Source organism: Salmo salar, chromosome ssa15 (genome assembly GCF_905237065.1).
Source record: "Salmo salar chromosome ssa15, Ssal_v3.1, whole genome shotgun sequence".
NCBI lineage: Eukaryota > Metazoa > Chordata > Actinopteri > Salmoniformes > Salmonidae > Salmo > Salmo salar.
The window spans coordinates 108,844,543-108,868,456 of NC_059456.1; the positions used below are offsets into that span (position 1 = coordinate 108,844,543).

The following is a 23,914-nucleotide window of genomic DNA, read 5'->3' on the forward strand; positions in this document are numbered from 1 at the left end:
CACCAAAAAACGGATTTCCGGTGAAGTATAAGGAGGGAAAATCTAAACATTCTGTCAAACGCCCCTTCAGAAACTACCTAGCTAGCTACATCTTTCTCTCGCCTACAGGTGTATTTCAAGCGAAAATAGAACTACTATTTTGTCCAGGTAAGCCCAAATGTATCGATAATAATATACCCAACAAGTGTCCAGCATCATTGTTAAGGTAAGTAACGTTAGTTGACACAAAGCTTCTAACTAGCTACTGTAACGTTAAACGTTATCTAGCTAGCTAAGGTTGGTCTGTAGCTAAGTAACGAGTTAGTTAACTAGTTAAACATGTCTTTCACCGTGTGTCCTCAGAGAGAGAGAGAGATAATGCAGAGGACCTCACGTCTGAAACGCGAGTTACAGCTGCTTAGCATGGAGCCTTCACCGGGGATCACTTGCTGGCAGACCGAGGGGAAGATGGACGAGCTCCGGGCCCGTGAGTACCAATCTATCAACTTATCGATCTACCAATCAATCAATGAATCCTGTCTTGTCTGTCTTGTCTGTCTGTCTGGTCTGTCTACTTATCGATCAGTCAATCTATATCTATCTATCTACTTATCGATCAGTCAATCGTAGCTTATGTAGCCTCGGTGGGTACTGGTATATGTGTTGAAGGAACTGTTTTCATGCATCTGCCTATCGATAGCCTATTGGTGTTGATCAATAATATATATATACTGTATATTATAAACAGATTATAGTAGTGATCAGTGATGTGGTTTTATATAAATATAAACGTCTATGTTGTTACTGTCTCTCGTCCTGTGTAGAAATAGTGGGGGGAGCTGAGACTCCGTTTGAAGGAGGAGTCTTCTCACTGGAGATCGTAGTTCCCGACAGGTATGATGTGACTCGGACATCACACACACACACACACACACACACACACATTCAAACCTCGGAGTAGATACAGGTCTAGTACATGTTTTAGGTACAGTGATTGTGATGATTCTCTCCTAACCCTCCAGGTATCCCTTTGAGCCCCCTGAGTTCTCTCCTAACCCTCCAGGTATCCCTTTGAGCCCCCTGAGTTCTCTCTTAACCCTCCAGGTATCCCTTTAACCCCCCCTAAGTTCTCTCCTAACCCTCCAGGTATCCCTTTGACCCCCCCTCTGTGTTCTCTCCTAACCCTCCAGGTATCCCTTTGACCCCCCCCTGAGTTCTCTCCTAACCCTCCAGGTATCCCTTTGAGCCCCCTGAGTTCTCTCCTAACCCTCCAGGTATCCCTTTGAGCCCCCTGAGTTCTCTCCTAACCCTCCAGGTAACCTTTGAGCCCCCTGAGTTCTCTCCTAACCCTCCAGGTATCCCTTTGACCCCCCCCAAGTTCTCTCCTAACCCTCCAGGTATCCCTTTGACCCCCCCCAAGTTCTCTCTTAACCCTCCAGGTATCCCTTTAACCCCCCCTAAGTTCTCTCCTAACCCTCCAGGTATCCCTTTGACCCCCCCTGAGTTCTCTCCTAACCCTCCAGGTATCCCTTTGACCCCCCCTAAGTTCTCTCCTAACCCTCCAGGTATCCCTTTGAGCCCCCTGAGTTCTCTCCCTAACCCTCCAGGTATCCCTTTGAGCCCCCCTAAGTTCTCTCCTAACCCTCCAGGTATCCCTTTGACCCCCCCCTAAGTTCTCTCCTAACCCTCCAGGTATCCCTTTGAGCCCCCTGAGTTCTCTCCTAACCCTCCAGGTATCCCTTTGACCCCCCCTAAGTTCTCTCTTAACCCTCCAGGTATCCCTTTAACCCCCCCTAAGTTCTCTCCTAACCCTCCAGGTATCCCTTTGACCCCCCTGAGTTCTCTCCTAACCCTCCAGGTATCCCTTTGACCCCCCCTGAGTTCTCTCCTAACCCTCCAGGTATCCCTTTGAGCCCCCCTGAGTTCTCTCCTAACCCTCCAGGTATCCCTTTGACCCCCCCCTGAGTTCTCTCCTAACCCTCCAGGTATCCCTTTGACCCCCCCCTAAGTTCTCTCCTAACCCTCCAGGTATCCCTTTGACCCCCCCTGAGTTCTCTCCTAACCCTCCAGGTATCCCTTTGACCCCCCCCTGAGTTCTCTCCTAACCCTCCAGGTATCCCTTTGAGCCCCCTGAGTTCTCTCCTAACCCTCCAGGTATCCCTTTGAGCCCCCTGAGTTCTCTCCTAACCCTCCAGGTATCCCTTTGACCCCCCCCTAAGTTCTCTCCTAACCCTCCAGGTTTCCCTTTGACCCCCCCCTAAGTTCTCTCCTAACCCTCCAGGTTTCCCTTTGACCCCCCCTAAGTTCTCTCCTAACCCTCCAGGTATCCCTTTGAGCCCCCTGAGTTCTCTCCTAACCCTCCAGGTATCCCTTTGACCCCCCCCTAAGTTCTCTCTTAACCCTCCAGGTATCCCTTTAACCCCCCTAAGTTCTCTCCTAACCCTCCAGGTATCCCTTTGACCCCCCCTGAGTTCTCTCCTAATCCTCCAGGTATCCCTTTGACCCCCCCCTGAGTTCTCTCCTAACCCTCCAGGTATCCCTTTGAGCCCCCTGAGTTCTCTCCTAACCCTCCAGGTATCCCTTTGACCCCCCCCTGAGTTCTCTCCTAACCCTCCAGGTATCCCTTTGAGCCCCCTGAGTTCTCTCCCTAACCCTCCAGGTATCCCTTTGACCCCCCCCTGAGTTCTCTCCTAACCCTCCAGGTATCCCTTTGACCCCCCTAAGTTCTCTCCTAACCCTCCAGGTATCCCTTTGACCCCCCCCTGAGTTCTCTCCTAACCCTCCAGGTATCCCTTTGACCCCCCCCTGAGTTCTCTCCTAACCCTCCAGGTATCCCTTTGAGCCCCCTGAGTTCTCTCCTAACCCTCCAGGTATCCCTTTGAGCCCCCTGAGTTCTCTCCTAACCCTCCAGGTATCCCTTTGACCCCCCCCTAAGTTCTCTCCTAACCCTCCAGGTTTCCCTTTGACCCCCCCCTAAGTTCTCTCCTAACCCTCCAGGTTTCCCTTTGACCCCCCCCTAAGTTCTCTCCTAACCCTCCAGGTATCCCTTTGAGCCCCCTGAGTTCTCTCCTAACCCTCCAGGTATCCCTTTGAGCCCCCTGAGTTCTCTCCTAACCCTCCAGGTATCCCTTTGACCCCCCCCTAAGTTCTCTCCTAACCCTCCAGGTATCCCTTTGAGCCCCCTGAGTTCTCTCCTAACCCTCCAGGTATCCCTTTGAGCCCCCTGAGTTCTCTCCTAACCCTCCAGGTATCCCTTTGACCCCCCCCTAAGTTCTCTCCTAACCCTCCAGGTATCCCTTTGAGCCCCCCCTAAGTTCTCTCCTAACCCTCCAGGTATCCCTTTGAGCCCCCTGAGTTCTCTCCTAACCCTCCAGGTATCCCTTTGACCCCCCCCTAAGTTCTCTCCTAACCCTCCAGGTATCCCTTTGACCCCCCTAAGTTCTCTCCTAACCCTCCAGGTATCCCTTTGAGCCCCCTGAGTTCTCTCCTAACCCTCCAGGTATCCCTTTGAGCCCCCTGAGTTCTCTCCTAACCCTCCAGGTATCCCTTTGAGCCCCCCTAAGTTCTCTCCTAACCCTCCAGGTATCCCTTTGACCCCCCCCCTAAGTTCTCTCCTAACCCTCCAGGTATCCCTTTGAGCCCCCTGAGTTCTCTCCTAACCCTCCAGGTATCCCTTTGACCCCCCCCCTAAGTTCTCTCTTAACCCTCCAGGTATCCCTTTAACCCCCCCTAAGTTCTCTCCTAACCCTCCAGGTTTCCCTTTGACCCCCCCCTAAGTTCTCTCCTAACCCTCCAGGTTTCCCTTTGACCCCCCCCCTAAGTTCTCTCCTAACCCTCCAGGTATCCCTTTGAGCCCCCTGAGTTCTCTCCTAACCCTCCAGGTATCCCTTTGACCCCCCCTAAGTTCTCTCTTAACCCTCCAGGTATCCCTTTAACCCCCCTAAGTTCTCTCCTAACCCTCCAGGTATCCCTTTGACCCCCCCTGAGTTCTCTCCTAATCCTCCAGGTATCCCTTTGACCCCCCCCTGAGTTCTCTCCTAACCCTCCAGGTATCCCTTTGAGCCCCCTGAGTTCTCTCCTAACCCTCCAGGTATCCCTTTGACCCCCCCCTGAGTTCTCTCCTAACCCTCCAGGTATCCCTTTGAGCCCCCTGAGTTCTCTCCTAACCCTCCAGGTATCCCTTTGACCCCCCCCTGAGTTCTCTCCTAACCCTCCAGGTATCCCTTTGACCCCCCCTAAGTTCTCTCCTAACCCTCCAGGTATCCCTTTGACCCCCCCCTGAGTTCTCTCCTAACCCTCCAGGTATCCCTTTGACCCCCCCCTGAGTTCTCTCCTAACCCTCCAGGTATCCCTTTGAGCCCCCTGAGTTCTCTCCTAACCCTCCAGGTATCCCTTTGAGCCCCCTGAGTTCTCTCCTAACCCTCCAGGTATCCCTTTGACCCCCCCCTAAGTTCTCTCCTAACCCTCCAGGTTTCCCTTTGACCCCCCCCTAAGTTCTCTCCTAACCCTCCAGGTTTCCCTTTGACCCCCCCCTAAGTTCTCTCCTAACCCTCCAGGTATCCCTTTGAGCCCCCTGAGTTCTCTCCTAACCCTCCAGGTATCCCTTTGAGCCCCCTGAGTTCTCTCCTAACCCTCCAGGTATCCCTTTGAGCCCCCTGAGTTCTCTCCTAACCCTCCAGGTATCCCTTTGAACCCCCCCCTAAGTTCTCTCCTAACCCTCCAGGTATCCCTTTGACCCCCCCCTGAGTTCTCTCCTAACCCTCCAGGTATCCCTTTGACCCCCCCTGAGTTCTCTCCTAACCCTCCAGGTATCCCTTTGACCCCCCCTGAGTTCTCTCCTAACCCTCCAGGTATCCCTTTGAGCCCCCTGAGTTCTCTCCTAACCCTCCAGGTATCCCTTTGAGCCCCCTGAGTTCTCTCCTAACCCTCCAGGTATCCCTTTGACCCCCCCCTAAGTTCTCTCCTAACCCTCCAGGTTTCCCTTTGACCCCCCCCTAAGTTCTCTCCTAACCCTCCAGGTTTCCCTTTGACCCCCCCCTAAGTTCTCTCCTAACCCTCCAGGTATCCCTTTGAGCCCCCTGAGTTCTCTCCTAACCCTCCAGGTATCCCTTTGAGCCCCCTGAGTTCTCTCCTAACCCTCCAGGTATCCCTTTGAGCCCCCTGAGTTCTCTCCTAACCCTCCAGGTATCCCTTTGAACCCCCCCCTAAGTTCTCTCCTAACCCTCCAGGTATCCCTTTGAGCCCCCTGAGTTCTCTCCTAACCCTCCAGGTATCCCTTTGAGCCCCCTAAGATGAGGTTCCTGACCCCCATCTACCACCCCAACATAGACAACAATGGTCGCATCTGCCACGACGCCCTCAAACTACCACCCATGGTAACACACACTCACACTCACACACACACACACACACACACACACACACACACTCAAACCAACACCCATGGTAACACACACACACACACACACACACACACACACACACACACACACACACACACCTCAAACCAACACCCATGGTAACACACACACACACTCACACACACACACACACACACACTCAAACCAACACCCATGGTAACACACACACACACACACACACACACACACACACACCCATGGTAACACCCACACACACACACTCAAACTACCACCCATGGTAACACACACACACTCACACTCACTCACACACACACTCACTCACACACTCAAACCAACACCCATGGTAACACACACACACTCAAACTACCACCCATGGTAACACACATACACTCCCACCCAAGATGCAACATGGACAGTCGACCTCCACTGTGTGTGTGTGTGTGCAGGGCGCGTGGAAACCTTCCCTGAACATCTCCACAGTGCTCACCTCCATACAGCTGCTGATGGCTGAACCCAACCTTGACGACCCACTCATGGCTGACATAGTGAGTTATGGTCCCTTCGCTCCTACCCTGTCCCTGTCCGCACAACCACTCAAACTAGTTGGTCCCTACGCTGTCCGTACAACCACTCAAACTAGTTGGTCCCTTCGCTCCTTCGCTGTCCCTGTCCGTACAACCACTCAAACTAGTTGGTCCCTTCGCTCCTTCGCTGTCCGTACAACCACTCAAACTAGTTGGTCCCTTCCCTGTCCGCACAACCACTCAAACTAGTTGGTCCCTACGCTGTCCGTACAACCACTCAAACTAGTTGGTCCCTTCGCTCCTTCGCTGTCCGTACAACCACTCAAACGAGTTGGTCCCTTCGCTCCTTCGCTGTCCGTACAACCACTCAAACTAGTTGGTCCCTTCGCTCCTTCGCTGTCCGTACAACCACTCAAACTAGTTGGTCCCTTCGCTCCTACGCTGTCCGTACAACCACTCCAACTAGTTGGTCCCTTCGCTGTCCCTGTCCGTACACAACCACTCAAACTAGTTGGTCCCTTCGCTGTCCGTACACAACCACTCAAACTAGTTGGTCCCGTCGCTCCTTCGCTGTCCGTACAACCACTCAAACTAGTTGGTCCCTTCCCTGTCCGTACACAACCACTCAAACTAGTTGGTCCCTTCCCTGTCCGTACACAACCACTCAAACTAGTTGGTCCCTTCGCTCCTTCGCTGTCCGTACACAACCACTCAAACTAGTTGGTCCCTTCCCTGTCCGTACACAACCACTCAAACTAGTTGGTCCCTTCGCTGTCCGTACACAACCACTCAAACTAGTTGGTCCCTTCGCTGTCCGTACACAACCACTCAAACTAGTTGGTCCCTTCGCTGTCCGTACAACCACTCAAACTAGTTGGTCCCTTCGCTGTCCGTACAACCACTCAAACTAGTTGGTCCCTTCCCTGTCCGTACACAACCACTCAAACTAGTTGGTCCCTTCGCTCCTTCGCTGTCCGTACAACCACTCAAACTAGTTGGTCCCTTCGCTCCTTCGCTGTCCGTACACAACCACTCAAACTAGTTGGTCCCTTCGCTGTCCCTGTCCGTACAACCACTCAAACTAGTTGGTCCCTTCGCTCCTTCGCTGTCCGTACACAACCACTCAAACTAGTTGGTCCCTTCGCTCCTTCGCTGTCCGTACACAACCACTCAAACTAGTTGGTCCCTTCGCTCCTTCGCTGTCCCTGTCCGTACAACCACTCAAACTAGTTGGTCCCTTCGCTCCTTCCCTGTCCGTACACAACCACTCAAACTAGTTGGTCCCTTCACTGTCCCTGTCCGTACACAACCACTCAAACTAGTTGGTCCCTTCGCTGTCCGTACAACCACTCAAACTAGTTGGTCCCTTCGCTGTCCGTACAACCACTCAAACTAGTTGGTCCCTTCGCTGTCCGTACAACCACTCAAACTAGTTGGTCCCTTCGCTGTCCGTACACAACCACTCAAACTAGTTGGTCCCTTCGCTGTCCGTACACAACCACTCAAACTAGTTGGTCCCTTCGCTGTCCGTACACAACCACTCAAACTAGTTGGTCCCTTCGCTGTCCGTACACAACCACTCAAACTAGTTGGTCCCTTCGCTGTCCGTACACAACCACTCAAACTAGTTGGTCCCTTCGCTGTCCGTACACAACCACTCAAACTAGTTGGTCCCTTCCCTGTCCGTACACAACCACTCAAACTAGTTGGTCCCTTCGCTCCTTCGCTGTCCGTACAACCACTCAAACTAGTTGGTCCCTTCCCTGTCCGTACACAACCACTCAAACTAGTTGGTCCCTTCGCTCCTTCGCTGTCCGTACACAACCACTCAAACTAGTTGGTCCCTTCGCTCCTTCGCTGTCCGTACACAACCACTCAAACTAGTTGGTCCCTTCGCTCCTTCGCTGTCCGTACACAACCACTCAAACTAGTTGGTCCCTTCGCTCCTTCGCTGTCCGTACAACCACTCAAACTAGTTGGTCACTTCGCTCCTTCGCTGTCCGTACAAAACCACTCAAACTAGTTGGTCCCTTCGCTGTCCGTACAACCACTCAAACTAGTTGGTCCCTTCGCTCCTTCTCTGTCCGTACACAACCACTCAAACTAGTTGGTCCCTTCGCTTCTTCGCTGTCCGTACACAACCACTCAAACTAGTTGGTCCCTTCGCTGTCCGTACACAACCACTCAAACTAGTTGGTCCCTTCGCTGTCCGTACACAACCACTCAAACTAGTTGGTCCCTTCGCTCCTTCGCTGTCCGTACAACCACTCAAACTAGTTGGTCCCTTCGCTCCTTCGCTGTCCCTGTCCGTACACAACCACTCAAACTAGTTGGTCCCTTCGCTCCTTCGCTGTCCGTACACAACCACTCAAACTAGTTGGTCCCTTCGCTCCTTCGCTGTCCGTACACAACCACTCAAACTAGTTGGTCCCTTCGCTGTCCGTACACAACCACTCAAACTAGTTGGTCCCTTCGCTGTCCGTACACAACCACTCAAACTAGTTGGTCCTTCGCTTCGCTGTCCGTACACAACCACTCAAACTAGTTGGTCCCTTCGGCTCCTTCGCTGTCCGTACACAACCACTCAAACTAGTTGGTCCCTTCGCTGTCCGTACACAACCACTCAAACTAGTTGGTCCCTTCGCTGTCCGTACACAACCACTCAAACTAGTTGGTCCCTTCGCTGTCCGTACACAACCACTCAAACTAGTTGGTCCCTTCGCTGTCCGTACACAACCACTCAAACTAGTTGGTCCCTTCGCTGTCCGTACACAACCACTCAAACTAGTTGGTCCCTTCGCTCCTTCGCTGTCCGTACACAACCACTCAAACTAGTTGGTCCCTTCGCTCCTTCGCTGTCCGTACAACCACTCAAACTAGTTGGTCCCTTCGCTCCTTCGCTGTCCGTACAACCACTCAAACTAGTTGGTCCCTTCGCTCCTTCGCTGTCCGTACACAACCACTCAAACTAGTTGGTCCCTTCGCTCCTTCGCTGTCCGTACAACCACTCAAACTAGTTGGTCCCTTCGCTCCTTCGCTGTCCGTGTACAACCACTCAAACTAGTTGGTCCCTTCGCTCCTTCGCTGTCCGTGTACAACCACTCAAACTAGTTGGTCCCTTCGCTCCTTCGCTGTCCGTGTACAACCACTCAAACTAGTTGGTCCCTTCGCTCCTTCGCTGTCCGTACACAACCACTCAAACTAGTTGGTCCCTTCGCTCCTTCGCTGTCCGTACACAACCACTCAAACTAGTTGGTCCCTTCGCTCCTTCGCTGTCCGTACAACCACTCAAACTAGTTGGTCCCTTCGCTCCTTCGCTGTCCGTACAACCACTCAAACTAGTTGGTCCCTTCGCTCCTTCGCTGTCCGTACAACCACTCAAACTAGTTGGTCCCTTCGCTCCTTCGCTGTCCGTACAACCACTCAAACTAGTTGGTCCCTTCGCTCCTTCGCTGTCCGTACAACCACTCAAACTAGTTGGTCCCTTCGCTCCTTCGCTGTCCGTACAACCACTCAAACTAGTTGGTCCCTTCGCTCCTTCGCTGTCCGTACAACCACTCAAACTAGTTGGTCCCTTCGGCTCCTTCGCTGTCCGTACAACCACTCAAACTAGTTGGTCCCTTCGCCCTTCGCTGTCCGTACAACCACTCAAACTAGTTGGTCCCTTCGCTCCTTCGCTGTCCGTACACAACCACTCAAACTAGTTGGTCCCTTCGGCTCCTTCGCTGTCCGTGTACAACCACTCAAACTAGTTGGTCCCTTCGCTCCTTCGCTGTCCGTACAACCACTCAAACTAGTTGGTCCCTTCGCTCCTTCGCTGTCCGTACAACCACTCAAACTAGTTGATCCCTTCGCTACTTCGCTGTCCGTACACAACCACTCAAACTAGTTGGTCCCTTCGCTCCTTCGCTGTCCGTACACAACCACTCAAACTAGTTGGTCCCTTCGCTCCTTTGCTGTCCCTGTCCGTACAACCACTCAAACTAGTTGGTCCCTTCGCTCCTTCGCTGTCCGTACAACCACTCAAACTAGTTGGTCCCTTCGCTGTCCGTACACAACCACTCAAACTAGTTGGTCCCTTCGCTGTCCGTACACAACCACTCAAACTAGTTGGTCCCTTCGCTGTCCGTACACAACCACTCAAACTAGTTGGTCCCTTCGCTGTCCGTACACAACCACTCAAACTAGTTGGTCCCTTCGCTGTCCGTACACAACCACTCAAACTAGTTGGTCCCTTCGCTGTCCGTACACAACCACTCAAACTAGTTGGTCCCTTCGCTTTCCGTACACAACCACTCAAACTAGTTGGTCCCTTCGCTGTCCGTACACAACCACTCAAACTAGTTGGTCCCTTCGCTGTCCGTACACAACCACTCAAACTAGTTGGTCCCTTCGCTGTCCGTACACAACCACTCAAACTAGTTGGTCCCTTCGCTGTCCGTACACAACCACTCAAACTAGTTGGTCCCTTCGCTGTCCGTACACAACCACTCAAACTAGTTGGTCCCTTCGCTGTCCGTACACAACCACTCAAACTAGTTGGTCCCTTCGCTGTCCGTACACAACCACTCAAACTAGTTGGTCCCTTCGCTGTCCGTACACAACCACTCAAACTAGTTGGTCCCTTCGCTGTCCGTACACAACCACTCAAACTAGTTGGTCCCTTCGCTGTCCGTACACAACCACTCAAACTAGTTGGTCCCTTTCGCTGTCCGTACACAACCACTCAAACTAGTTGGTCCCTTCGCTGTCCGTACACAACCACTCAAACTAGTTGGTCCCTTCGCTGTCCGTACACAACCACTCAAACTAGTTGGTCCCTTCGCTGTCCGTACACAACCACTCAAACTAGTTGGTCCCTTCGCTGTCCGTACACAACCACTCAAACTAGTTGGTCCCTTCGCTGTCCGTACACAACCACTCAAACTAGTTGGTCCCTTCGCTGTCCGTACACAACCACTCAAACTAGTTGGTCCCTACGCTGTCCGTACACAACCACTCAAACTAGTAGGTCCCTTCGCTGTCCGTACACAACCACTCAAACTAGTTGGTCCCTTCGCTGTCCGTACACAACCACTCAAACTAGTTGGTCCCTTCGCTGTCCGTACACAACCACTCAAACTAGTTGGTCCCTTCGCTGTCCGTACACAACCACTCAAACTAGTTGGTCCCTTCGCTCCTTCGCTGTCCGTGTACACAACCACTCAAACTAGTTGGTCCCTTCGCTCCTTCGCTGTCCGTGTACACAACCACTCAAACTAGTTGGTCCCTTCGCTCCTTCGCTGTCCGTGTACAACCACTCAAACTAGTTGATCCCTTCGCTACTTCGCTGTCCGTACAACCACTCAAACTAGTTGGTCCCTTCGCTGTCCGTACACAACCACTCAAACTAGTTGGTCCCTTCGCTCCTTCGCTGTCCCTGTCCGTACAACCACTCAAACTAGTTGGTCCCTTCGCTCTCCGTACACAACCACTCAAACTAGTTGGTCCCTTCGCTCCTTCCCTGTCCGTACAACCACTCAAACTAGTTGGTCCCTTCTCTCCTTCTCTGTCCGTACACAACCACTCAAACTAGTTGGTCCCTTCGCTGTCCGTACACAACCACTCAAACTAGTTGGTCCCTTCGCTCCTTCGCTGTCCGTGTACACAACCACTCAAACTAGTTGGTCCCTTCGCTCCTTCGCTGTCCGTGTACACAACCACTCAAACTAGTTGGTCCCTTCGCTCCTTCGCTGTCCGTGTACAACCACTCAAACTAGTTGATCCCTTCGCTACTTCGCTGTCCGTACAACCACTCAAACTAGTTGGTCCCTTCGCTGTCCGTACACAACCACTCAAACTAGTTGGTCCCTTCGCTGTCCCTGTCCGTACAACCACTCAAACTAGTTGGTCCCTTCGCTGTCCGTACAACCACTCAAACTAGTTGGTCCCTTCGCTGTCCGTACACAACCACTCAAACTAGTTGGTCCCTTCGCTCCTTCCCTGTCCGTACAACCACTCAAACTAGTTGGTCCCTTCTCTCCTTCTCTGTCCGTACACAACCACTCAAACTAGTTGGTCCCTTCGCTGTCCGTACACAACCACTCAAACTAGTTGGTCCCTTCGCTGTCCGTACACAACCACTCAAACTAGTTGGTCCCTTCGCTCCTTCGCTGTCCGTACAACCACTCAAACTAGTTGGTCCCTTCGCTGTCCGTACACAACCACTCAAACTAGTTGGTCCCTTCGCTCCTTCCCTGTCCGTACAACCACTCAAACTAGTTGGTCCCTTCGCTCCTTCTCTGTCCGTACACAACCACTCAAACTAGTTGGTCCCTTCGCTGTCCGTACACCACCACTCAAACTAGTTGGTTCCTTCGCTCCTTCGCTGTCCGTACACAACCACTCAAACTAGTTGGTCCCTTCGCTCCTTCGCTGTCCGTACAACCACTCAAACTAGTTGGTCCCTTCGCTCCTTCGCTGTCCGTACACAACCACTCAAACTAGTTGGTCCCTTCGCTCCTTCGCTGTCCGTACACAACCACTCAAACTAGTTGGTCCCTTCGGCTCCTTCGCTGTCCGTACACAACCACTCAAACTAGTTGGTCCCTTCGCTCCTTCGCTGTCCGTACAACCACTCAAACTAGTTGGTCCCTTCGCTCCTTCGCTGTCCGTACACAACCACTCAAACTAGTTGGTCCCTTCGCTCCTTCGCTGTCCGTACACAACCACTCAAACTAGTTGGTCCCTTCGCTCCTTCGCTGTCCGTACACAACCACTCAAACTAGTTGGTCCCTTCGGCTCCTTCGCTGTCCGTACACAACCACTCAAACTAGTTGGTCCCTTCGCTCCTTCGCTGTCCGTACACAACCACTCAAACTAGTTGGTCCCTTCGCTCCTTCGCTGTCCGTACACAACCACTCAAACTAGTTGGTCCCTTCGCTCCTTCGCTGTCCGTACACAACCACTCAAACTAGTTGGTCCCTTCGGCTCCTTCGCTGTCCGTACACAACCACTCAAACTAGTTGGTCCCTTCGCTCCTTCGCTGTCCGTACACAACCACTCAAACTAGTTGGTCCCTTCGGCTCCTTCGCTGTCCGTACACAACCACTCAAACTAGTTGGTCCCTTCGGCTCCTTCGCTGTCCGTACACAACCACTCAAACTAGTTGGTCCCTTCGCTCCTTCGCTGTCCGTACACAACCACTCAAACTAGTTGGTCCCTTCGGCTCCTTCGCTGTCCGTACACAACCACTCAAACTAGTTGGTCCCTTCGCTCCTTCGCTGTCCGTACACAACCACTCAAACTAGTTGGTCCCTTCGCTCCTTCGCTGTCCGTACACAACCACTCAAACTAGTTGGTCCCTTCGCTCCTTCGCTGTCCGTACACAACCACTCAAACTAGTTGGTCCCTTCGGCTCCTTCGCTGTCCGTACACAACCACTCAAACTAGTTGGTCCCTTCGGCTCCTTCGCTGTCCGTACACAACCACTCAAACTAGTTGGTCCCTTCGGCTCCTTCGCTGTCCGTACACAACCACTCAAACTAGTTGGTCCCTTCGCTCCTTCGCTGTCCGTACACAACCACTCAAACTAGTTGGTCCCTTCGCTCCTTCGCTGTCCGTACACAACCACTCAAACTAGTTGGTCCCTTCGCTCCTTCGCTGTCCGTACACAACCACTCAAACTAGTTGGTCCCTTCGCTCCTTCGCTGTCCGTACACAACCACTCAAACTAGTTGGTCCCTTCGCTCCTTCGCTGTCCGTACACAACCACTCAAACTAGTTGGTCCCTTCGGCTCCTTCGCTGTCCGTACACAACCACTCAAACTAGTTGGTCCCTTCGCTCCTTCGCTGTCCGTACACAACCACTCAAACTAGTTGGTCCCTTCGCGCCTTCGCTGTCCGTACACAACCACTCAAACTAGTTGGTCCCTTCGCGCCTTCGCTGTCCCTGTCCGTACAACCACTCAAACTAGTTGGTCCCTTCGCTCCTTCGCTGTCCGTACAACCACTCAAACTAGTTGGTCCCTTCGCTGTCCGTACACAACCACTCAAACTAGTTGGTCCCTTCGCTCCTTCTCTGTCCGTACACCACCACTCAAACTAGTTGGTCCCTTCGCTCCTTCGCTGTCCGTACACAACCACTCAAACTAGTTGGTCCCTTCCCTCCTTCGCTGTCCGTACACAACCACTCAAACTAGTTGGTCCCTTCCCTCCTTCGCTGTCCGTACACAACCACTCAAACTAGTTGGTCCCTTCGCTCCTTCGCTGTCCGTACACAACCACTCAAACTAGTTGGTCCCTTCGCTGTCCGTACACAACCACTCAAACTAGTTGGTCCCTTCGCTCCTTCGCTGTCCGTACACAACCACTCAAACTAGTTGGTCCCTTCGGCTCCTTCGCTGTCCGTACACAACCACTCAAACTAGTTGGTCCCTTCGCTGTCCGTACACAACCACTCAAACTAGTTGGTCCCTTCGCTGTCCGTACACAACCACTCAAACTAGTTGGTCCCTTCGCTGTCCGTACACAACCACTCAAACTAGTTGGTCCCTTCGCTGTCCGTACACAACCACTCAAACTAGTTGGTCCCTTCGCTGTCCGTACACAACCACTCAAACTAGGTAGTCCCTTCGCTCCTTCGCTGTCCGTACACAACCACTCAAACTAGTTGGTCCCTTCGCTGTCCGTACACAACCACTCAAACTAGGTAGTCCCTTCGCTCCTTCGCTGTCCGTACACAACCAATCAAACTAGTTGGTCCCTTCCCTGTCCGTACACAACCACTCAAACTAGTTGGTCCCTTCGCTCCTTCGCTGTCCGTACACAACCACTCAAACTAGTTGGTCCCTTCGGCGCCTTCGCTGTCCGTACACAACCACTCAAACTAGTTGGTCCCTTCGCTCCTTCGCTGTCCCTGTCCGTACAACCACTCAAACTAGTTGGTCCCTTCGCTCCTTCGCTGTCCGTACAACCACTCAAACTAGTTGGTCCCTTCGCTGTCCGTACACAACCACTCAAACTAGTTGGTCCCTTCGCTCCTTCGCTGTCCGTACAACCACTCAAACTAGTTGGTCCCTTCGCTGTCCGTACACAACCACTCAAACTAGTTGGTCCCTTCGCTCCTTCTCTGTCCGTACACCACCACTCAAACTAGTTGGTCCCTTCGCTGTCCGTACACCACCACTCAAACTAGTTGGTCCCTTCGCTCCTTCGCTGTCCGTACACAACCACTCAAACTAGTTGGTCCCTTCCCTCCTTCGCTGTCCGTACACAACCACTCAAACTAGTTGGTCCCTTCCCTCCTTCGCTGTCCGTACACAACCACTCAAACTAGTTGGTCCCTTCGCTCCTTCGCTGTCCGTACACAACCACTCAAACTAGTTGGTCCCTTCGCTGTCCGTACACAACCACTCAAACTAGTTGGTCCCTTCGCTCCTTCGCTGTCCGTACACAACCACTCAAACTAGTTGGTCCCTTCGCTCCTTCGCTGTCCGTACACAACCACTCAAACTAGTTGGTCCCTTCGCTGTCCGTACACAACCACTCAAACTAGTTGGTCCCTTCGCTGTCCGTACACAACCACTCAAACTAGTTGGTCCCTTCGCTGTCCGTACACAACCACTCAAACTAGTTGGTCCCTTCGCTGTCCGTACACAACCACTCAAACTAGTTGGTCCCTTCGCTGTCCGTACACAACCACTCAAACTAGGTAGTCCCTTCGCTCCTTCGCTGTCCGTACACAACCACTCAAACTAGTTGGTCCCTTCGCTCCTTCTCTGTCCGTACACCACCACTCAAACTAGTTGGTCCCTTCGCTCCTTCGCTGTCCGTACACAACCACTCAAACTAGTTGGTCCCTTCCCTCCTTCGCTGTCCGTACACAACCACTCAAACTAGTTGGTCCCTTCCCTCCTTCGCTGTCCGTACACAACCACTCAAACTAGTTGGTCCCTTCGCTCCTTCGCTGTCCGTACACAACCACTCAAACTAGTTGGTCCCTTCGCTGTCCGTACACAACCACTCAAACTAGTTGGTCCCTTCGCTCCTTCGCTGTCCGTACACAACCACTCAAACTAGTTGGTCCCTTCGGCTCCTTCGCTGTCCGTACACAACCACTCAAACTAGTTGGTCCCTTCGCTGTCCGTACACAACCACTCAAACTAGTTGGTCCCTTCGCTGTCCGTACACAACCACTCAAACTAGTTGGTCCCTTCGCTGTCCGTACACAACCACTCAAACTAGTTGGTCCCTTCGCTGTCCGTACACAACCACTCAAACTAGTTGGTCCCTTCGCTGTCCGTACACAACCACTCAAACTAGTTGGTCCCTTCGCTGTCCGTACACAACCACTCAAACTAGGTAGTCCCTTCGCTCCTTCGCTGTCCGTACACAACCACTCAAACTAGTTGGTCCCTTCGCTGTCCGTACACAACCACTCAAACTAGGTAGTCCCTTCGCTCCTTCGCTGTCCGTACACAACCAATCAAACTAGTTGGTCCCTTCCCTGTCCGTACACAACCACTCAAACTAGTTGGTCCCTTCGCTCCTTCGCTGTCCGTACACAACCACTCAAACTAGTTGGTCCCTTCGCGCCTTCGCTGTCCGTACACAACCACTCAAACTAGTTGGTCCCTTCGCTCCTTCGCTGTCCCTGTCCGTACAACCACTCAAACTAGTTGGTCCCTTCGCTCCTTCGCTGTCCGTACAACCACTCAAACTAGTTGGTCCCTTCGCTGTCCGTACACAACCACTCAAACTAGTTGGTCCCTTCGCTCCTTCGCTGTCCGTACAACCACTCAAACTAGTTGGTCCCTTCGCTGTCCGTACACAACCACTCAAACTAGTTGGTCCCTTCGCTCCTTCTCTGTCCGTACACCACCACTCAAACTAGTTGGTCCCTTCGCTGTCCGTACACCACCACTCAAACTAGTTGGTCCCTTCGCTCCTTCGCTGTCCGTACACAACCACTCAAACTAGTTGGTCCCTTCCCTCCTTCGCTGTCCGTACACAACCACTCAAACTAGTTGGTCCCTTCCCTCCTTCGCTGTCCGTACACAACCACTCAAACTAGTTGGTCCCTTCGCTCCTTCGCTGTCCGTACACAACCACTCAAACTAGTTGGTCCCTTCGCTGTCCGTACACAACCACTCAAACTAGTTGGTCCCTTCGGCTCCTTCGCTGTCCGTACACAACCACTCAAACTAGTTGGTCCCTTCGCTCCTTCGCTGTCCGTACACAACCACTCAAACTAGTTGGTCCCTTCGCTGTCCGTACACAACCACTCAAACTAGTTGGTCCCTTCGCTGTCCGTACACAACCACTCAAACTAGTTGGTCCCTTCGCTGTCCGTACACAACCACTCAAACTAGTTGGTCCCTTCGCTGTCCGTACACAACCACTCAAACTAGTTGGTCCCTTCGCTGTCCGTACACAACCACTCAAACTAGTTGGTCCCTTCGCTGTCCGTACACAACCACTCAAACTAGGTAGTCCCTTCGCTCCTTCGCTGTCCGTACACAACCACTCAAACTAGTTGGTCCCTTCGCTGTCCGTACACAACCACTCAAACTAGGTAGTCCCTTCGCTCCTTCGCTGTCCGTACACAACCAATCAAACTAGTTGGTCCCTTCCCTGTCCGTACACAACCACTCAAACTAGTTGTTTTTTGTTGTTGTTGCTTACCACCCTGCTTCACAATGTACTGACCAGTTACGCCCCTGAAAAGGTGTGTCAATTTGGCTCGAGCAACACAGCCATGCAATCTCCATAGACAAACATTGGCAGTAGAATGGCCCGTACTGAAGAGCTCAGTGACTTTCAACGTGGCACCCGTCATAGGATGCCACCTTTCCAACAAGTCAGTTCATCACATTTCTGCCCTGCTAGAGCTTCCTGGTCAACTGTAAGTGCTGCTATTGTGAAGTGGAAACGTCTAGGAGCAACAACGGCTCAGCCGCGAAGTGGTAGGCCACGCAAGCTCACAGAATGGGACCGCCGAGTGCTGAAGCGCATCCTCAGTTGCATCACTCACTACCGAGTTCCAAACTGCCTCTGAAAGCAACATCAACTGTTCGTCGGGAGGTTCATGAAATGGGTTTCCATGGCCGAGCAGCCACACACAAGACTAAGATCACCATGCGCAACGCCAAGCGTCGACTGGAGTGGTGTAAAGCTCGCCGCCATTGGACTCTGGAGCAGTGGAAACGTGTTCTCTGGAGTGATGACTCACGCTTCACCATCTGGCAGTCCGATGGACGAATCTGGGTTTGGCGGATGCCAGGAGAACGCTACCTGCCCCAAAGAATAGTGCCAACTGTAAAGTTTGGTGGAGGAGGAATAATGGTCTGGGGCTGTTTTTCATGGTTCAGGCCCCTTAGTTCCAGTGAAGGGAAATCTTAATGCTACAGCACTATCCAGACTATTCTGTGTTTTCAACTTTGTGGCAACAGTTTGGGGAGGGCCCATTCCTGTTTCAGCATGACAATGCCCCCGTGCACAAATCGAGGTTCATACAGAAATAGTTTGTCAAGATCGGTGTGGAAGAACTTGACTGGCCTGCACAGAGCCCTGACCTCAACCTAGTGAAAAGCCAGAAGAGTGGAGGCTGTTATAGCAGCAAAGGGGGGGACCAACTCCATATTAATGCCTTCCCAGAAGAGTGGAGGCTGTTATAGCAGCAAAGGGGGGGACCAACTCCATATTAATGACTTCCCAGAAGAGTGGAGGCTGTTATAGCAGCAAAGGGGGGGACCAACTCCATATTAATGACTTCCCAGAAGAGTGGAGGCTGTTATAGCAGCAAAGGGGGCAACCAACTCCATATTAATGACTTCCCAGAAGAGTGGAGGCTGTTATAGCAGCAAAGGGGGGACCAACTCCATATTAATGACTTCCCAGAAGAGTGGAGGCTGTTATAGCAGCAAAGGGGGGACCAACTCCATATTAATGACTTCCCAGAAGAGTGGAGGCTGTTATAGCAGCAAAGGGGGGGACCAACTCCATATTAATGACTTCCCTGAAGAGTGGAGGCTGTTATAGCAGCAAAGGGGGACCAACTCCATATTAATGACTTCCCAGAAGAGTGGAGGCTGTTATAGCAGCAAAGGGGGACCAACTCCATATTAATGACTTCCCTGAAGAGTGGAGGCTGTTATAGCAGCAAAGGGGGGACCAACTCCATATTAATGACTTCCCAGAAGAGTGGAGGCTGTTATAGCAGCAAAGGGGGGGACCAACTCCATATTAATGACTTCCCTGAAGAGTGGAGGCTGTTATAGCAGCAAAGGGGGGGACCAACTCCATATGAATGACTTCCCAGAAGAGTGGAGGCTGTTATAGCAGCAAAGGGGGGACCAACTCCATATTAATGAGTTGGTGTTGGTCCTGTAGCCCTCCGCAGAGTTGGTCCTGTAGCCCTCCGCAGAGTTGGTCCTGTAGCCCTCCGCAGAGTTGGTCCTGTAGCCCTCCGCAGAGTTGGTCCTGTAGCCCTCCGCAGAGTTGGTCCTGTAGCCCTCCGCAGAGTTGGTCCTGTAGCCCTCCGCAGAGTTGGTTTCCAGACGCACAAAAAGCTTTCTTCTCTTAAATTTTGTGCGTACATTTTGTTTCCCTCCCTGTTAGTGAAAATATCCACCTGACCAGGTGTGGCATATCAAGAAGCTGATTAAACAGTATGATGATTACACAGGTGCACCTTGTGCTGTGGGACAATAAAGGCCTCTTTTTAAGAAAAATGTATAATGTGCCGTTTTGTCACACAACATAATGCCACAGATGTCTGAAGTTTTGAGGTAGAATTTAATGGTCACTTCTCTACCACCGTCGTCGGTATAGAGTCTTTGGCAGTACTTCCGACCGGCCTCACCTCCTCAGACCACGTGTATCCACGTCAGCCCTCCACATACGGCTTCTTCACATGCGGGATCTTCAGAGGTGGCGCTGAGGAGTATTTCTGTCTGGAATAATGTCCTTTGTGGGGGAAAAATTCATTCTGATTTGGCTGTCTCTGACTCCCCTGTGGGTGGGCCTATGCCCTCCCAGCCCTTCAGTTACTGAGCCCCTGCCCAGTCAAGTGAAATCCATAGATTAGGTCCTAATGAATTTTATTTCAATTGACTGATTTCCTTATTTGAACTGTAACTCAGTAAAATCTTTGAAATTGTTGCATGTTCCGTTTTTATATTTTTTGTTCAGTATAATTCATAATTAATCATACTTTTGGCCCTATTTCACACATGTACACGTGTGTATTAATACATGTGTGAATTGGAAATGGGTTTTTTTCCCGTATCCCAACTCCCCCTGAGTCACCCTCGGTGAGTGGGTGAGTGGGTATGTTATCTGTCTCACACACTGAGTTGTTCTGTTTCTCTCCCAGTCATCAGAGTTGAAGTACAGCAAGCAGGTATATCTGGAGAAGGCCAAGAGGTGGACAGAGAAACATGCTGTACAGAACAACAAGGTAATGTTAACAGGTGGTTATATATATATATGTGGACCGTAGACACACTGAGTGACCTATATGTAGTGGTGTCTTCTCTCCACAAGGTGGGGCTGTAACTCCACGTCAATGTGGTAATGTTATGTAGTAATATGTAGTGGTGTCTTCTCTCCACAAGGTGGGGCTGTAACTCCATATCAATGTAGTAATGTTATGTAGTGGTGTCTTCTCTCCACAAGGTGGGGCTGTAACTCCATATCAATGTAGTAATGTTATGTAGTGGTGTCTTCTCTCCACAAGGTGGGGCTGTAACTCCACGTCAATGTGGTAATGTTATGTAGTAATATGTAGTGGTGTCTTCTCTCCACAAGGTGGGGCTGTAACTCCATATCAATGTAGTAATGTTATGTAGTGGTGTCTTCTCTCCACAAGGTGGGGCTGTAACTCCACGTCAATGTTGTAATGTTATGTAGTGGTGGTGGGCCCTGGGAGTGTGGTGGCAGGAAAATAACCTCAATGTCAATAAAACAAAGGAGATGATCGTGGACTTCAGGAAACAGCAGAGGGAGCAGCCCCCTATCCACATCGATGGGACAGTAGTGGAGAAGGTGGAGAGTTTTAAGTTCCTCGGCGTACACATCACGGACAAACTGAAATGGTCCACCCACACAGACAGCGTGGTGAGGAAGGCGCAGCAGCGCCTCTGAAACCTCAGGAGGCTGAAAAAATGTGGCTTGTCACCAAAAACACTCACAAACTTTTACAGATGCACAATCGATAGCATCCTATCAAATCAAATGTATTTATATAGCCCTTCTTACATCAGCTGATATCTCAAAGTGCTGTACAGAAACCCAGCCTAAAACCCCAAACAGCAAGCAAAGCATGTGAAAGAAGCACGGTGGCTAGGAAAAACTCCCTAGGAAAAACTCCCTAGAAAGGCCAAAAACCTAGGAAGAAACCTAGAGAGGAACCAGGCTATGAGGGGTGGCCAGTCCTCTTCTGGCTGTGCAGGGTGGATATTATAACAGAACATGGTCAAAATGTTAAAATGTTCATAAATGACCAGCATGGTCAAATAATAATAATCATAGTAGTTGTCGAGGGTGCAACAAGCACGTCCGGTGAACAGGTCAGGGTTCCATAGCCGCAGGCAGAACAGTTGAAACTGGAGCAGCAGCATGGCCAGGTGGACTGGGGACAGCAAGGAGTCATCATGCCAGGTAGTCCTGAGGCATGGTCCTAGGGCTCAGGTCCTCCGAGAGAAAGACAGAAAGAGAGAATTAGAGAGAGCATATTTAAATTCACACAGGACACCGGATAAGACAAGAGAAATACTCCAGATGTAACAGACTGCCCCTAGCCCCCCAACACATAAACTACTGCAGCATAAATACTGGAGGCTGAGACTGGAGGGATCAGAAGACACTGTGGCCCCATCCGATGATACCCCCGGACAGGGCCAACCAGGCAGGATATAACCCCACCCACTTTGCCAAAGCACAGCCCCCACACCACTAGAGGGATGTCTCCAACCACCAACTTACCGTCCTAAGACAAGGCTGAGTATAGCCCCCTGTCAGGCTGTATCACCGCCTGGTACGGCAGCTGCTCCGCCCATAACCTTAAGGCTCTCCAGAGGGTAGTGAGGTCTGCACAACGCATCACCGGGGGCAAACTACCTGCCCTCCAGGACACCTACACCACCCGATGTCACAGGAAGGCCAAAAAGATCATCAAGGACAATAACCACCCGAGCCACTGCCTGTTCACCCCGCTACCATCCAGAAGGCGAGGTCAGTACAGGTGCATCAACGCTGGAACCGAGAGACTGAAAAACAGCTTCTATCTCCAGGCCATCAGACTGATAAACAGCTTCTATCTCCAGGCCATCAGACTGTTAAACAGCTTCTATCTCCAGACCATCAGACTGGTTAACAGCTTCTATCTCCAGACCATCAGACTGTTAAACAGCTTCTATCTCCAGACCATCAGACTGGTTAACAGCTTCTATCTCCAGACCATCAGACTGATAAACAGCTTCTATCTCCAGGCCATCAGACTGATAAACAGCTTCTATCTCCAGGCCATCAGACTGTTAAACAACTTCTATCTCCAGACCATCAGACTGATAAACAGCTTCTATCTCCAGACCATCAGACTGATAAACAGCTTCTATCTCCAGGCCATCAGACTGTTAAACAGCGTCTATCTCCAGACCATCAGACTGTTAAACAGCCATCACTAGCCGTCTACCAACCCTTCACCTTAGAGGCTGCTGCCCTGTGAACATAGACATGGAATCACTGATCACTATAGTAAAGTGACCAGTGTTCCATTATTGTTTACATACTGATAAACTCGTCTCATATGCATAAACTGTATTTTATTCTACTGTATTTTAGTCAATGCCACTCAGACATTGCTCATCCTAATATTCCATTATTTTACTTTGAGGTTTGTGTGTATTGTTGTGAATTGTTAAATATTACTGCACTGTTGGAACTAGGAACACAAGCATTTCACTACACCTGCAATAACATCTGCATGTGACCAATAACATCTGTTAAATAGGTGACCAATGGCATCTGCTCAATAGGTGACCAATGGCATCTGCTCAATAGGTGACCAATGGCATCTGCTCAATAGGTGACCAATGGCATCTGCTCAATAGGTGACCAATGGCATCTGCTCAATAGGGGACCAATGGCATCTGCTCAATAGGGGACCAATGGCATCTGCTGAATAGGTGACCAATAGCATCTGTTAAATAGGTGACCAATAGCATCTGCTGAATAGGGGACCAATAGCATCTGCTGAATGAATAGGTGACCAATAGCATCTGTTGAATAGGTGACCAATAGCATCTGCTGAATAGGGGACCAATAGCATCTGCTGAATGAATAGGTGACCAATGGCATCTGCTGAATAGGTGACCAATAAGATTAGATGTGTCTTCTCGCCACTAGGTGGCGCTGTAACTCCCTGTCAGTGTAGGAATGTTTAGGTATCTTCTATTCAGTGAACATGGATTCATTCTAGAAAAATACCAGGCTGTTTTATTAAGGGTAGTTGGATATGCTGTTCAATGATCAAATATCTCCTGAATTACTTCATTATTTCATTTGAAGATGCTTGCCTTCAACAGTTAATTGTGTGTGTGTGTAGGGTGGTGTGGTGGAGACCGTGGACAGTGTAGAAGCTCGGGTCCAGCCGTCGGCCCTCAAGAGAGAAGCTCGGGACAAGACCGAGGAACATCCCAAGAGAACGTGCCAGTAGCACATCTCGTTTTCGTGCTCTGTCCCCTTTGTGTTGGTAACAGTAATTACTTCACACTTTGTGTTTTGAGATTTTCCCTTTTTTATATAGTTATGTACGGACCTAAGGCTGCGATTCATTCATAGCAATGTTTAGGCAGTGTCTCTTAATTTACAGTATTCATCCCACACACACTTGTAGTTCTGAAAGTGAAAGCATACTTGTTAAGACGGGTCGACCTACTTGTACGGAACCCAAGTCCAATATGTGACTTAATTAGACCTTTGGAAAAATAACTGTTGTTGAAATGTTATGCTGCTTACTCTAATTATTAAAATATGTTTTGAAGCAAA

The 23,914-nt window shown here is 51.1% G+C and overlaps 1 protein-coding gene across 5 annotated transcripts; it reads left to right on the forward strand.

Annotated features, from left to right (window-relative positions):
- The first annotated feature begins 10 nt into the window (after positions 1-10).
- Positions 11-23,914, forward strand: ube2t (ubiquitin-conjugating enzyme E2T (putative)). 5 transcript variants are annotated; one of them, XM_045695205.1, is made up of 7 exons: positions 11-150; positions 340-466; positions 804-873; positions 5,249-5,354; positions 5,807-5,905; positions 20,241-20,324; positions 23,472-23,914. In XM_045695205.1, exons 2-7 carry the CDS (start codon positions 358-360, stop codon positions 23,580-23,582), a joined length of 579 nt encoding a protein of 192 aa, XP_045551161.1. In that variant the 5' UTR covers positions 11-150; positions 340-357; the 3' UTR covers positions 23,583-23,914.